The following is a 15,671-nucleotide window of genomic DNA, read 5'->3' on the forward strand; positions in this document are numbered from 1 at the left end:
ACTTTGACCTAAAGGTCGACCTACTAGAACCACCCAAAATGGAACAGGCTACTCAGGTACTAAGTCCCCGTCTCTAGAATTTTTCAACGAGATGTAGCAATAATCACTGTTAGGGATGTTGTTGTGGGGAAAGATGCCTCAGACTCAACATACCACAATATTTTAATTACCTCCCCTCTCCCAATCCACCCCTATTCAAACTACCCTATACTGCAGTGGAGGCACCAACATCCTTTTCCAGGCACCCAGGCTCACAACCTCTAAATGCTCTGCTCTTCAATGTTCTTTACCCCCTTTAGGCAATCAGCTGCCAATTGATTCTACCCCCACAGCACCTCACATATGCCCCCTTCCTCTCCATTCACAACAGGCAGTCAGTCAACAAGCAGTAACATTAAGTACTTACTGTGTACCAAAAGCTTTAGTTCAGGTCTTCATCGCCTCTCACTAGGACTACTGGTCTCCTCGGCTCAACATTCTCACCTCAATATATTCTCATGGAATGGAATCGAATGTATGAAAACAGTACGTAAAGGAAGAATAGGGCAGCTAGGTGGTGCAGTGGATGGAGCGCTGGACCTGAATTCAGGAAGACTCAGCCTCCTGAGTCCAAATCCAGCCTCAGACACTTAATAGTTGTGTGACCCTGGGCAAGTCGCTTAACCCTGTTTGCCTCAATCTCCTGATCTGTAAAATGCACTAGAGAAGGAAATGGCAAACCTCTCCCGAACTCTGCCAAGAAAACCCCCCATGGGGTCACAAAGAATCAGACACAGCTGAAATGACTTAACGGCAACAGAAAAAGAGGGAAGAGTGATCACCTATAAAGGAAAGCGTCGCTGAAGTCAGTGATAGTAAGTCAAGTAATTAAACGACAAATATTCGTTAAATACTTGCTTTGTGTAACCCACTGTACTAGGTACTATGGGAGACACCAGGCAGCGTCTGTTTGCAAAGACCTTGCTCTGGACTCTGGAAGGATACACACATGCAAAAGTCTGTCGTAGGATCACAGGGACTTAGACCTGGAAGGAATCACGGAGATCATCTGGGCCAACCTCCTTCTTTTTACAGGTGAGGAAACTGAGGCCCGGGGACACTGAATGCTCAAGGTTACACAGCTAGTTAGCGGCAGAGCCAGGCCTCCTGACTTCCAAGCCAATGTTCAATAGGGAGTAGTAGGAGACACGATTAGGAAAGAAGATGGTACCAGGTTGTAAAGGGCGTTGGCCATTTGGATAATGAGTTTATCCTGTTGGTGGCGGGGAGTTATTGAAGATGTCTGGGCAGAGAAGTGACATCAAAAGTCACTACAAGAACTTAAAATACAACTGTTATTGAAAAGAAAAAATCTCTTCATTTAAAACCTTAGAGCTCTAGAAATGACTGATCTTACCATTCTACTTCTAGCAGATGAACTCACTACTAATCCGGTCTGAAGAGACCGTCTGCTCTGATAGAATACAAGGATTCATTTCTGTGTCTGTATGTCTAGGGCCTAGTAAAGTGCCTGGAACCCTGCAGGTGCTTAAAAAATGCATGTTGTCTGACTGGCTGCCTGGTGGCCTTGAGCTATCTAATGTGGATGGAAAGAAGCGCTCCTCGATAGCTTTAGCTTCCTAAGAACTTCTGAACTCTGTGTGGGCCTTAAAGCAGTGTCTCTGAGGCAGTACTTTACATTAGGGCACAAGTACTGGTTCTGTAATTGACAGGGAAGTCTCAAACACTGAAGGAAGTTTCCATCAGGCCTTGAAACCTTAGTGCTAAAAACCTTACAACCTTTTCAGGGGGTTGTTGTGAGCTCACAACTGTTGCCATTTTCTGTAACTTCTCAGCATGTGAACCCATGGCTATATGAATATTCTAGAGCTCTTACCTGAAAGCTTCAAGCACAACCCTTTCTGGCAGCTTGGGGGCCACTTGTTCGAAGGCTTTTTTGAAATCTTCCAAAGTTAAAAATCCACGATCTTATTTAAAACAAAATTTAAAAAAAGATTTGAATTATGCGTTCAGATAAAAAGCATTTAGTGTATACTCAGAGACTTTTGTATAAAACGTTGCAGTGGTAATTTCAACTACGGCATTTGCGTCAAGTTTTTGATTGGTGGTGGTGGCATTCAGTTGTGTCTGAGTCTACGTGACTCCATGGACTTCATCGATTTAGCTATTGTAAGGTAAAGGAGGAAAAAAAATCATGGGGTTTCCTTGGCAAAAATACTGGAGTAGTTTGTCATTCTCTTCTCCATCAAGTGTCCATTTTACAGATGAGGAACTGAGACAAACAGAGATTAAGTAACTTGCCCAAGATCACGCAGCTAGTAAGTATCTGCAGTCACATTTGAACTCAGGTCTTCCTGACTCCAGGCCTGGTGCTCTATCACCTATGCCACCTAGCTGCCCCTTTATTTAAACAAAAAAAAAGGAATTTATAAAAGACTTGTAATAATGATAATAGCTAACACTTACATAGCACCCTGAATTTTGCAAAATGCTTTGTATATGTGTAAGTAAGGAGCATTTTGTTATCCTTTTAGAGTTCAGTCTCTCAGTATCCGTGGCCATGGCAATGTCTAGTTTCCAGGTGCCAGATAATAACTCCCGGAAAAGGCCCAAGGATCCTAGGCAGTCATTCCCAGAATCATAGTGATAGACAGCGCTACTGAGGCTGTGCCGTGAAGATATGGGGCGACATAATTGATATTTACTACGTTTGCACAGAATGGCGATATTGCTAAAGTTAACCTGTGAGCTTAATGTTGGCAAGATGCCTTCTTTGTCTGTTGCCCTATAAAGCAAGTAGGCACTGGGCAGTGAGTGGGGAAACCATGGGTGATGCATAGAGGAAGGCTTGAGGGGATTTAGGGGAGCGCGCACAAGCTGTGCCTGTCTCCACTGACCCCACTGAGACGTAAGAGTAGCTGCCCCCCTTCTCACCAGTCCCTGAGAGAAGGATTGTTAGGGAATGCTGTAGGAGCTGGTTCTCCCATTATCAGCAACCCCTTGAGAAGACTAGACTAGAATAAACCTGATTATCATTAACTCCTCTGAAGGTTTCTGCCTGTCTGGGCAGACCAAGAGTGAACCTGTTAGAGGCTGGAGTCTGAAACCTCCAGTGCCTCCCGTGTGTCACTGCACCACGAGCCTAGGAGGCATGTGCTGTTATTATGTTCATTTTACAGATGAGAAAACTGAGTCTTAGAGAGGCTGAGAGCTTTGCCTAGGGTCACTCAGCCAGTAACTATCTGAAGCAAGATTGGAATTCGAGTTTTCCTGACTCCAGGTCCAGCCCTCTATCTACTGCGCCGCTCAGAATCCTGCAGAATGTTCAACGTTATTCCATCTGATGCCACCATACACCTACAGTATAAGGCACACTTATTTCTCATTAAGGTAATGGAGCCAAGAGTATTGAAAAGTTTCCTCCAAGCATAAAAACTCTTTCAGCAAAATACCCTTCCCTATGTTTTCTAAGAGGAGCCTTTTAAATAAGCAGTGACAATTTATTAGTCTATTCTGACTGTAAAATAAATAGAGTCATCATTCTCCTCTATTTCTTAGGCATAAGGTCTATTCACCTTGAACAATAATTAGTGAAACTCAAGGTGGCACAGTGGATAGAGCCCTGGGCGCAGAATCAGGAAGACTCATGTTCATGAGTTCAAATCCAGCCTCAGACACTTACTAGCTGTATGACCCTGGGCAAGTCACTTAGCCCCATTTGCCTCAGTTTCCGCAGCTGTAAAATGAGCTGGAGAAGGAAATGACACGCTACTCCAGCATCTTTGCCAAGAAAACCCCAAATGGGGTCATGAAGAGTCTGAAACAACCAAATCACAAAAGGCATATTTCGGACGGCGTGGTGCAAATAACCTTTTGACTCTGATGTCACTATCAATATCCACATGTTGGTACTTTGAGCACCTCTAGTTTCATGGGTGTGGGTACTCCCTTCCCTTTACTGATGCAGATCACAGCCCTTCTACAATTTGGTAGATGGTCTTTGAAAGTGATTGTGGCTGACTTAGTGAAGAATCTCTCTGAGCAACAGAAATACAGTCCATCCCCACAGCTGCAACCCAAACCTTTCTAGCACACATACATAAACTGAATCCTACGAGGTATCGGTAAAGCACGGAGAAACAACGAGGGAGATGGTGGGACCCTTGGGGAAGCCAAAGTCACCTCCGCACCACAACCTCAGGTGACACACCGAACTGGAGCTGTGTGACCCTGGGCCAGTCACTTAACTTCTGTGTACCTCGGTTTTGTCCACTGTAAAACGAGGGTAAGAGTATCTGCCTCATGGGGTCGTTGTGAGGACCAGATGAGAAAATGTTTGTAAAGCACTTACCAGAGTGTCTGACACACAGTAAGCACTTAATAAATGCCAGCTCTTGTCTTCCCTTCACCCAATAAGGCTGACGTCAGGGTAGGACTTTAGAGGAATTATCACAATGAACCATCAGAAAATGTGGAAAGGAAAAAAAAAAACCAAGCACTTATTAAGCACCTACTGTGCGCCAAGCACTGTGCTAAGCACCTTTACAAATATCTCATTTGATCTTCAAAACAACTCTGGGAAACAGGTGCTATTCCTATTTGCATTTTAAAGTTAAGGAAACTGAAAGATGGAGAGGTTACATGACTTGCCCAGGGTAATACTTCTAGCAACTGTCTGAGGCTGGACTTGAACTCAGGTCTCAGTGCTGTGTATGCTGTGCCACTTAGCTGCTTCTGGACAGCTCTAAAAAGAGTTTAGAGACGGACTGAAATTCTTACACATGAAGCAGCTGAGTAGTTTAGAATTCCCAAGTTTTGATGTTAAAGCCTAGAACTGTGATTAAAGTAAAGACTGCTTTTAGGATGTGAAGTCTTCAGTTCATTTTGTTTTCTGTGTTTTTTTCTCCCCCTAAGCCAGTCTAAAAGCTTTTAGGTTTGTTCCTCAGGCTAGGCCTGCCTCCTGGCTGCCTAGGGATACAAATATCACATCAGCCGGCCCATTTAGCCTTGGAATTGACAGAATGTGGACCAACACTAAGTCCGTAAGTGGCAGCGGGCCCTCAAGACCAACGGCCTCTGAATTAAAGCTGTCAACAAACAGACCACATAAGGCTCAGAGGAAGTACACAGGCCACAGGGCCTTACAAGCAATCATTCTGCAAGGCTGTAGGGAAGTCACTAAGAAAGGCTGATGACAAATCAGAGGAAGAATACCAATCAGAAAGAGAGAAATACGGCTGAGCCAAACAGAAGTGAGCGATGATAGCAGAGCCACCGATGATAAGGAGAAGTGCTGTGCAATGGGAAAAGAATTCGGTTCCAAACTAAGAACCTGGTTTCCTCAGTTCTAGTCTTAGCCCTAGCTAATGCTAGTTATGCGATGTTGGGTGAAGGCCATCCGATCTCACTTTCCTTATTCAAAAAACGAAAGAGCTGGGTTAGACTGCCAAGGTCCTGAAAGCAACAAAAACCTGTAATTTAATCAGTCCTTTACAAAACAACATTCTAAAATAGAACTGGTTCTGGGGAAATGATGGAATTCTGGAATATACGTTGAATATGGCATTCTGTTTCTACTGGTTATGATCTACCAAGATGGTTTGTACTTGAAAATGTTTGAAATCCAGTTTTTTTGCTACTTAGCCATAAAATAATGATATATGAGTTAAAAACCAACAAATCAGGGTATTAACTTAGATTTAGTGCCATTGAAGACTCCTATACTTGATCTATGGGGACCCAGAGTCCAAATGACCACATTGGCTACTCCCAAATCAACAACAGTTTAAGAAACCTTCAAAATACCTGGGAACCTAGCAGTATCTGGACTCAGAGGACAGGGAAGAAATGAGCCTCGACATTCTTACTTATATTTCATATGACAGTCCCAAGCCAAACTCCTGACACAGTCTCATGGCAATCCTTTCCCTTCTCTACCCCAACCTAGATTACAATTCAGGTCAAGTTTTATTTTCCTTTAATATGCTCTTATTTATAATTTCACCTATGATAGATGTCAAACACTTAAGAGATAGTGATCTTAAAAGCCATATGTTAGAGATTACTATAAATGCACAAGAAGAAAAATTCTAGAAGCAATATTTAAAGCAACCATTCCGGAATAGAAATATTCTACCCAAGTATATTTCTTTACATAAATAATGAAATTAAAAATATATATTTTTAACTGGGATGATTTAAAACACTTACATTGCCGGTCAAAAGCTGTGAAGATCTGTCTTGTCTCATTCTGATAGAGTTGGGCTGTCTTCTTTTTCTCCATGAGTTTTATAAATTCTTCAAGGCACATACCTAGAAATCAAAAGAAATATAGTTTCTCTCTTTTAGAAAAGTATGTATAACAGCTAACACGTATATAGTCCTTACTCTGTTATGTGCAGATACTTTATAAATATTATCTCATTTGATCCTTACAACAACCCTGGGAGGTATGTGCTACTGTTATCTCTATTTTATAGATGAGGAAATGGAGGCAAAGAGTTTAAGTGACTTGCCTAGGATCACACAGCTAGGAAATATCTGAGGCCAGATTTGAACATAAGTCTTTCTGACTCCATGACCAGGGCTCTATCTACTGTACCATCTAACTGTCCCTATGTATAAGTGAAGACATTTTCAAAGTACTGAGAATTATCTAATTTTCACTTAATATGGTTAAAAAGGATATTATACCCAAAGATTTATAAAACTGAGGAATATATTAAATATTATACCTGACACCAGACATGAATAACAGAAAAAATTCTCCCCCTTGGGGGTGTACCTCTTTCCCAAGTTGGGTAATGAACTGATCCCCCTCCAAATGTGTGTGTGTGTGTGTGTGTGTGTGTGTGTGTGTGTGTGTGTGTCTACATTTCACTCACTACTGAATTCAATAAATAGGTACAGGTACCACTTATGAAATAAGGTCTCATCTTTTCTTACTTTGCTTTCCTGTATTCCTTTCTTGATCTATTTTCTTCCTTCCTGGATATCATTACCGCATTGTTTCTGCACCTGGGAGATGAGGTCAAATAACTAGCTTCTCGAAAGTCAGTACCAATGGCACACCACGGATAAAGGTGGAGGGAAAATTATATAAGTATTAGAACTGGCACCATCCCCAGGACGGAATAAACCCCAGGGTATGCTCAGCTGCCCCAGGCCTGAATTCCTGGGACTGTCCTAATGAAATAGGCATGCTGAATAGTAAAAAGTGGAATGCTACAGTGGCTATTAAAATGAGCTCCAATGTAACGTTTGTAGTGGGTTTTAATGGCAATGGTAGAATTTTTTAACATGTTTTATATTAAAATAATATAATAAGTTGCTTCTAAGTCAAAATTTTTTTCAGTCACAGACTTTTCAAGTTGGGATGGACCTGAAAAGTTCCCCAGCGTAACATGTACCTGAATAAGAATCACCTCTACAATATGTCCAGCAAGACTTTGCTTGAAGACCTCTCATTAGAGGAAACCCACTTTTCCCCCAGGTAGTGCATTCCACTTTTAGTTGGTTATAATTGTCAGTCTTTCCTTAAGACTAAATGTGTCTCTAATGAATTCAACTTCACCCATTGCTCCTACTTTTGACCTCTGGGACAAAACAGAACAAACTGAATACTTGAAAGCAGTTATCATGTTTTCAATAAGCCTTAACATCTCAAAAACTCCTTCAACCAGTGTTCATATGGCATGATCTTGGGGGTCTCCACCATTTTGACTATCCTCCTCTAGACGCATTCCCTCTTATCACTGTTCTTCTCAATGTGGGGCACCCAGAACTAAAGCCAAGACTCCATATGTATCTAACCAGGACAGAATACGGCAGCACTAACACTCCTTATTCCTGGATGCTACTTAGCCTAACTGCATTACCTTTTAGGACTGCTATCGTGCACTGTCATATGATGTTGGATTTGCAATTTTCTGGGTAGACGTGTCTCTCTCATATTACATTTGTTTGAACTGTAAGACCCTATAATTGTGAAAATTCATAATCTCTCCTATTTCATTTTGTCTTATTAGATTTGACTCCAGTGTTTTAGGGTGTTGAGATCTTTTTGGATCCTGATTCTATCACATAATTTGTTTGACTTCAATAGCTTTGGGCAATCCACAAATTTAATAAGCATACTACAAATTCGTGTATCTAAGTCGCTAAAAATTCTAAACCTCACAAAGACAGATATCTAGAATACTCCTCTAGATACGTTGTTGGATAATTTCAGTCATGTCTGACTCTTTGTGACCCTATTTGGGGTTTTCTTGGCAAAGATATTGAAGAGGTTTGCCATTTCCTTCATCAGTTCATTTTACAGAGGAGGAAACTGAGGCAAACAGGGTTAAGTGACTTGCCCAGGGTCACACAGCTAGTAAATGTCTGAGGATAGATGTGAACTCAGGTCTTCCTGACTCCAAGCCTGGTGCTCTACCGTGCCACTTAGCTAGAAGCCTGTTGCCAAATTGACAGGGAATCATTAATGAATTTTTGGGTCTGGTGATTCGGCGAGTTCCAAATCTACACAACCATATACCTACCTAACCCCCATTTATCCACCTTGCCCATAAGATGAGCACGAATGGCTTTGTTTCATGCTTTGCTGAAATCTAGTTAATCTGTATCTACAGTATGCCCATGATCTGTGGCTGTTCAAGTTGCTTTACAATTGCATCCAACTCTTTGTGACCCATCTGGGGTGTTCTTGGCAAAGATACTGGAGTGGTTTACCATTCGTTTCTCTAGTTCATTTTACTGATGAAGAAACTGAGGAAAAACAGGGTTAAATAACTTGTCCGGGGTCACAAGATCTGCCAGGCCACCGCTCCTGTTAGTTTGGGACATAGCCTGTTTGAGGTGGTGCTGTATTGATTCTTGATGAACGCTTTCTTTTCCGAATATTCATTAACATATTGAGCTTAGGATGTCGAAGGATATCCAGTTCAGGTGTCCTAAAGGCAGTTGGAGATATGAGACTGGAACCTAGAAAGAAAAGAGCATCAAGGAGGAGAAGGTGATACTCCTAAATAATCCATTCACTGAACTAGATGGCATTATTTTTAGCTTTAAGCAAAAACATCATGGATACATTCGTTTTCATTTTTTTAAAAACTCTAAACAAATGTCAGGGGAAAAGGTCACATTTTATGTAAGTAGTTAGCACAATAAACTGACATTTTAGATAGTTCAACTTTTCAAGATACCTGATATATAAGTAAAATTCAGAGGTAATTTATTAGTAAATGGAATCGGATACAGAGCATATCTTTTTAACTAATTATTTTAACTAATTTGCTGAGAAGAAAAAGATTGGCACCATGGAAGAGCGACTTGGAAGGCGAATGATTTCTGCAGGCAAGTCCCAACATCCTTGTATCTCAGGGTTCAAGATTCATGTATGTCTGATGCCCTTCCTGGGTCTCAAATTCCCCACGTGGGCCCTTTGCTTTCACATGAGTAACTATGTGGCGCCAACCAGCCCTCTGTAGTTATTTCTTCAGCTAGTAAAGATTACAACAATTCTGTACCTTAGTAGACAGTTTCATGAGCTGTGTGGCTAAAAGATATTCATAACCTGGTGGCCAATCTATCTGGTAATGAGTCTCTCAGCTGGCTAGTCAGTTAGGACTTATTGAGTATCTAAGAAGTGTTAGGCACTGTGCTAAAAAGTGCAGGGGATATATTTATTTATTTTTTAAACTGATTTTTAGTTTTCAACATTGATTTCCACAAGATTTTGAGTTACAAATTTTCTCCCCATCTCTACCCTCCCCCCTCACCCCAAGATGGCATGTATTCTGATTGCCCCTTTTCCCAGTCTGCCCTCCCTTCTGTCACCCCACTCCCCCCACTCCCTTATTCCTTTTCGCTTTACTTTCTTGTAGGGCAAGATAGATTTCTATACCCCATTGCCTGTATATCTTATTTCCCAGTTGCATGTAAAACAGTTTTTTTTAACATTTGTTTTCAGAACTTTGAGTTCCAAATTCTTTCCCTTCTTCCTTCCCCACACACCCTCCTTGAGAAGGCAAGCAATTCAATATAGGTTATACATGTATTGTTATGCAAAACACTTCCATAATAGTCATATTGTGAAAGGCTATATTTCCCTTCATCCTATCCTATCCCCCTTTATTCAGTTTACTCCCTTGACAATGTCCCTTTACAAAAGTGTTTGCTTTTGATTACCAACTCCCCCAATCTGCCCTTCCTTCTATTATCCTCTCCTCTTATCCCCTTCCCCCTACTTTCCTGTGGGGTAAGATACCCAATTGAATGTGTATGTTATTCTCTCCTTAAATCAAATCTGATGAGAGCAAGATTCACTCATTCCCCCTCACCTGCCCCCTCTTCCCTTCCAACATAACTGCTTTTTCTTGCCACTTTTATGTGAGATAATTTACTCCATTCTGTCTCTCCCTTTCCCAATATATTCCTCTCTCACCCCTTAATTTTATTTTTTAAAATATTGTCCCTTTATATTCAGCTCACCCTGTGCCCTCTGTCTACATATACATATATATGTTATATATGTATAAATATATATATATATATATATATGTATGTATGTATGCATATTCCCTTCAACTACCTTAATACTGAGAAAGGTTTCATAAGTTATAAATATCATCTTTCCATGTAGGAATGCAAACAAAACAATTGTAGTAAGTCCCTTATGATTTCTCTTTCTTGTTTACCTTTCAGGCTTCTCTTGATTCCTGTATTTGAAAGTCAAATTTTCTATTCAGCACTGGTCTTTTCACTGAGAAAGCTTGAAAGTCCTCTATTTTATTGAAAATCCATATTTTGCCTTGGAGTATTTAACTCAGTTTTGCTGGGTAGGTGATTCTTGGTTTTAATCCTAGCTCCTTTGACCTCCGGAATATCATATTCCAAGCCCTTCAGTCCCTTAATGGGTAAGCTGCTAGATCTTGTGTTATCCTGATTGTGTTTCCACAATACTCAAATTGTTTTGTTCTGGCTGCTTGCAGTATTTTCTCCTTCATCTGGGAGCTCTGGAATTTGGCGACAATATTCCTAGGAGTTTTCTTTTTGAGATCTTTTTCAAGAGGCAATCAGTGGATTCTTTCAATTTCTATTTTACCCTCTGGCTCTAGAATATCAGGGCAGTTTTCCTGGATAATTCCTTGAAAGATGATGTCTAGGCTCTTTTTTTTGGTCATGGCTTTCATGTAGTCCAACAACTTTTAAATTATCTCTCCTGGATCTATTCTCTAAGTCAGTGGTTTTTCCAATGAGATATTTCACATTGTCTCCCATTTTTTTCATTCTTTGGTTCTGTTTTATAATTTCTTGATTTCTCATAAAGTCATCAGCTTCCATTTGCTCCTTTGTAGTTTTTAAGGCATTATTTTCTTCAATGATCTTTTGGACCTCCTTTTCCATTTGGCTAATTCTGTTTTTTAAGGCATTCTTCTCCTCATTGGCTTTTTGGACCTCTTTTGCCATTTGGGTTAGACTATTTTTTAAGGTGTTATTTTCTTCAGTATTTTTTGGGTCTCCTTTAGCAAAATGTTGACTCATTTTCATGATTTTCTTGCATCACTCTCACTTCTCTTCCCAATTTTTCCTGTACTTCTCTTATTTGATTTTCCAAATTCTTTTTGAGCTCTTCCATGGCCTGAGACTGATTCAGATTTTTCTTGGAGCCTTTTGATGTAGGATCTTTGACTTTGTTGACTTCTGGCTGTATGTTTTGATCTTCTTTGTCACCAAAAAAAGATTCTATAGTCTGAGTCCTTTTATGTTGCTTGCTCATTTTCCCAGATAATTACTTGACTTTTTTGTTGGGGTATCACTGCTTCTGGAGTGGAGAGTGCTCTGTCCCAAGCTTCAAGGATTTTGCACTGCTGTTTTCAGACCTACTTCTATTCTGGGGTGGTATGATACTCCTCTCCTGGCCTGTGCTCTGGTCTGTGAGTGCAAGCACTCCTTTCTGCTGTGTAACTACCAGAAGGACTCCCTCTCCACAGCCACCACAAGCTCTGCCACCCCAGAGCTCCTCCTACCCCAAGGAGTGCCAACCAGGACTGCGACCCAGATCCAAGCAGGGAAAAGTAAGAGAATCCTGCCTCTGTGTCAGCAAAGAGATCCCTACACTCGCTCTGATCAGCTGCTTGATTCCCCCTACTGTTCGTGGGCCTTGAGTTCTGGAAGCAGCCACCGCTGCTACAGCCACCTCCACTACCTCAGGGCTGGGTCCAGACTGTGCCCTTCTGCCACTGAGGTCCAATAGTTTTCCCACTGATCTGCTGTTGTCTTTGGTGTTTGTGGGTTGAGAAGTCTGGAAATCACCACAGCTGCCAGTGATTTAGTGCCCTGAGGCCTGCTCTGCCCAGTCTGCTCTGGCCTGGTTTGTCCTAGCATGGCCCACACTGGGCTACATTCTGCTCCCAGCATGGTGCGATAGACCCTTCCCAGTGACCATCTAGGCTATCTTGGGTTGGAGACTTGTTTCGCTGTCATTTTGAGGGTTCCGTAGTTTTAGAATTTATTTAGAGTCATTTTTACAGGTGTTTGGAGGGATTTGGTGGAGAGCTCAAGCAAGTCCCTGTTTTCATGCCACCATCTTGGCTCCATCCCAAGTGTAGGGGATATATAGAAAGACAAAAGAATCTCTGCTCTCAAGGAGTTCACAATCTAATGGGGAAGGTGATATGCAAATAATCACATATATGTACCACAGGAGACAAGATATGTGAAGTCTTGCCATTTTGGGAGGGCCTATCAGAACTTTTCTTACAAAGATATAATCTTTAAGAGCCCAAGGGACATTTCTATGTTTTTGCTTTTGTTTTTTACCTCTTTATGATCTGGTGAGATTTTGGGAGTAGGACTTTCATGATGATAATACTTCAAGTAACTGTGATTTCTTTAGTAGAGACACTTCTACAGATCACAACCCCTGAAGGACAGGAGAGAGGCTTGAAAATTGCACTAGTTGAAAAAGAAAATCATTCCCCCTTGGCCTAGTAATGAGCCCCTTTAAATTTAGCTAGGCTTAGATGATAGATATGCACATGGCTACTGGCAAGCAAAGGACTACGAAGGTTTTACATAGTGAATGGGTCCAAAAATAGCAAAGGAAATATTGTGGGCTTTTTTTAGCATATAAGAGAAGATTCAGATGCTTATAACCCTTAGAAAGTACAGAATTCTGTTTGCTTGATGTAATGGATTAAAAGGGAAATGTTGCAAATTTCACTACAATGGGTTAGTATCTTCCTTCAATTTTCCAAAGGCACTTTACCTTGATTTTTGTCCCAAACAAGTGTTGTAGAAGTAGAACATCCTTATACAACTTTCAGGGCAGCTAGGTGGATAGTGCTGGGCCTAAAGTCAGGAAGACTCATCTTCCTGAGTTCAAATCTGTCCTCAGACACTTATTAGCTCTGTGGCCCTGGGCAAGTCACTTAACCCTATTTGCCTCAGTTTCCTCTTCTATAAAATAAATTGGAGAAAGAAATGGTAAACCATTTCAGTATCTTAGCAAGAAAACCTCAAATGGGGTCACAAAGAGTTGGACATGACTGAAACAACCAAACATCCACATACAACTTTCAAGGATGACATCATCCAATCCATCTTCCATATCATATTAATCCATCTTCCAAACAGCTGCAAAAATGATTTCCCTTAAAATGGCAGATCTAGCTATGATATTCCCATACTCCTGTGGTTCCTTATTGCCTCTCTTGGATAAACTGCTTCTCTTTTTGGCTTGTAAGCCCTTCACCATTTGTTCTCAGCCTACTTTTCTAGTTTCAATTACACACTACTCCCCTTCTCATACTCTATGGTCTAGGAAAAATGGTATCCATCTTCCATTTTCAAGCCTTTCCACTGGCCAGCTCCTATGCATGGGGTGCTCTCCCTCTTCTCACCTCTTCCTCACAGAATCCCTTATTTCTTTCAAAACAGCTCAAGCACTACCTTCTACATGGAACCTTTCTTGATTCCTTAGTTGCAAGTGCACTACAAACCAATTTGTACTTATTATATATACATACATATATTTCTTCATATATGTAATATATAATTAAACTAAAAGAAGAAACAAAAATGTATTTACTTCAACTGCAAGGATGGGTCCAAATATGATGGAGATGTAGTTTCATCATTAGTTATGTTAATATAACAATTCCTCCCATAGACTGAAAATGCCCTCAAAATAAGAACCTCTTTGAATTATATAGGTAGAATCTGTATTAATCTAAAGTAGGCTTATGTCAGTTTGCAAAGTAAACCAGACGATTATTATTGGTGAAATGATGTAAAAGGATGGAAAAAAATTCAATGTACAGGTAAAGACAGAAATAAAATGATACCAACCATGGCCAGTTTTCTGTTACAGTAATGTTTATAGTAAATAAGGAATCCAGGTAGGCTAAATCTTGCTATTTGTCTTTGTGCAAAAATAGGAAGGTAAAAAAGATAAATTTGATGTAAGAAATAAAATTTACTATGAGAAATGGAAATGAAGACCAAGACAGAATTAGGAATTACCCACCGAAGAGAACAAATATGAAATTCAGGAAACTCAGTTCTACTAATATCATTGAACTCTTACCAACTTCATCATACCACTCTTAAGATAAAAGCTTCCCACTACTTACAGAATAAAGTCACAGCTCCTTAGTCCCCCACTCAGGTCTCTAAACTTATTCCCCAACTACCTTACCAACCTTATCTCTCATCTCATTTACCTCTTGTTTAAACCAAATCTGTCACTTTAGTCAGCTCATCTAATCTAGAACACATCTTGCTTATTCTTGCCTTTGTACCTCAATTAATTTTATTTTCCCTATAGGGAACACCTCTCATTCTTCCTTTTAGATGCTAACCCTTCATCCTTTGGGGGCTAGTTCAAGTTCCATCTCCTTGATGAAGCCTTCCCCAATCAGTCTGGCCCAGGTCATCTCTGTTTCCTGAATTTACTGTCTTTATCATTTATTTAATGATTATTATATTTGTATTTTTATGATTAGGTCATCTTCTCTCTGAAGGTGGGGACTATTGTGTCTTGTGCTTCTTTTGTAGCTCACTGTGTTATACATATAGCAAGTCCTCAATAAGTATTGTTAACTGAATGAAGTTATTGTAGATGAAAAAAGTGACAATGTCAATACCAATTCAAACAAAGAAAAATTTAGCTGGATGTGAAAACTGATATTTTTAAATATTGTTAACAGGTTAGGAGCATAAATGGTGTCTTATTTATTACTGTTTTAACACCAATTCAATTCAATTCAACCAACAATAATTAAAACACCTATTAAATACAAGTTACTATGCTAAGTGCTAAGTGCAGGGGATAGAAAGACTACAACAAAACAGTACCCTCTCTCAAGAAGCTTATATTCTTGGGTGAGGGAATACAATATGTACATAGATAAATATATAGTAAGTAATATAAAGTAATTTTAATGGAGAGGGAGAGAGAGAGAGACAGAGAGGAGAGGGAGGGGGGGGGAGAGAGAGAGAGAGGGAGAGAGAGAGAGGAGTGAGAGAAAGAGAGAGATAGAGACAGAGAGAGCAAGAGAGAGGAGGGAGACACAGAGAGACAGAGAGAGAGAGAGAGAGAGAAGAGGGAGACAGAGAGAGGAAGAGAGACAGAGAGAGGAGAGAGAGACAGAGAGAGAGAGAGACAG

General features: G+C 40.4%; 1 protein-coding gene across 3 annotated transcripts in view; it reads right to left on the bottom strand.

Annotated features, from left to right (window-relative positions):
• Window positions 1–15,671, bottom strand: part of EFCAB11 (EF-hand calcium binding domain 11) — a 172,059-nt gene that overhangs the window by 127,189 nt on the left and 29,199 nt on the right. For all 3 annotated transcript variants that reach the window (XM_036735947.1, XM_036735948.1, XM_036735949.1), the window contains exons 4-5: window positions 6,211–6,312; window positions 1,877–1,967 (exon numbers count right to left, since the gene is read on the bottom strand). In XM_036735947.1, the coding sequence (XP_036591842.1) occupies window positions 1,877–1,967; window positions 6,211–6,312 (193 nt within the window). The remainder of the gene's footprint in view (window positions 1–1,876; window positions 1,968–6,210; window positions 6,313–15,671) is intronic.

The sequence above is a fragment of the Trichosurus vulpecula genome, chromosome 8 (assembly GCF_011100635.1).
Source record: "Trichosurus vulpecula isolate mTriVul1 chromosome 8, mTriVul1.pri, whole genome shotgun sequence".
Taxonomy (NCBI): domain Eukaryota; kingdom Metazoa; phylum Chordata; class Mammalia; order Diprotodontia; family Phalangeridae; genus Trichosurus; species Trichosurus vulpecula.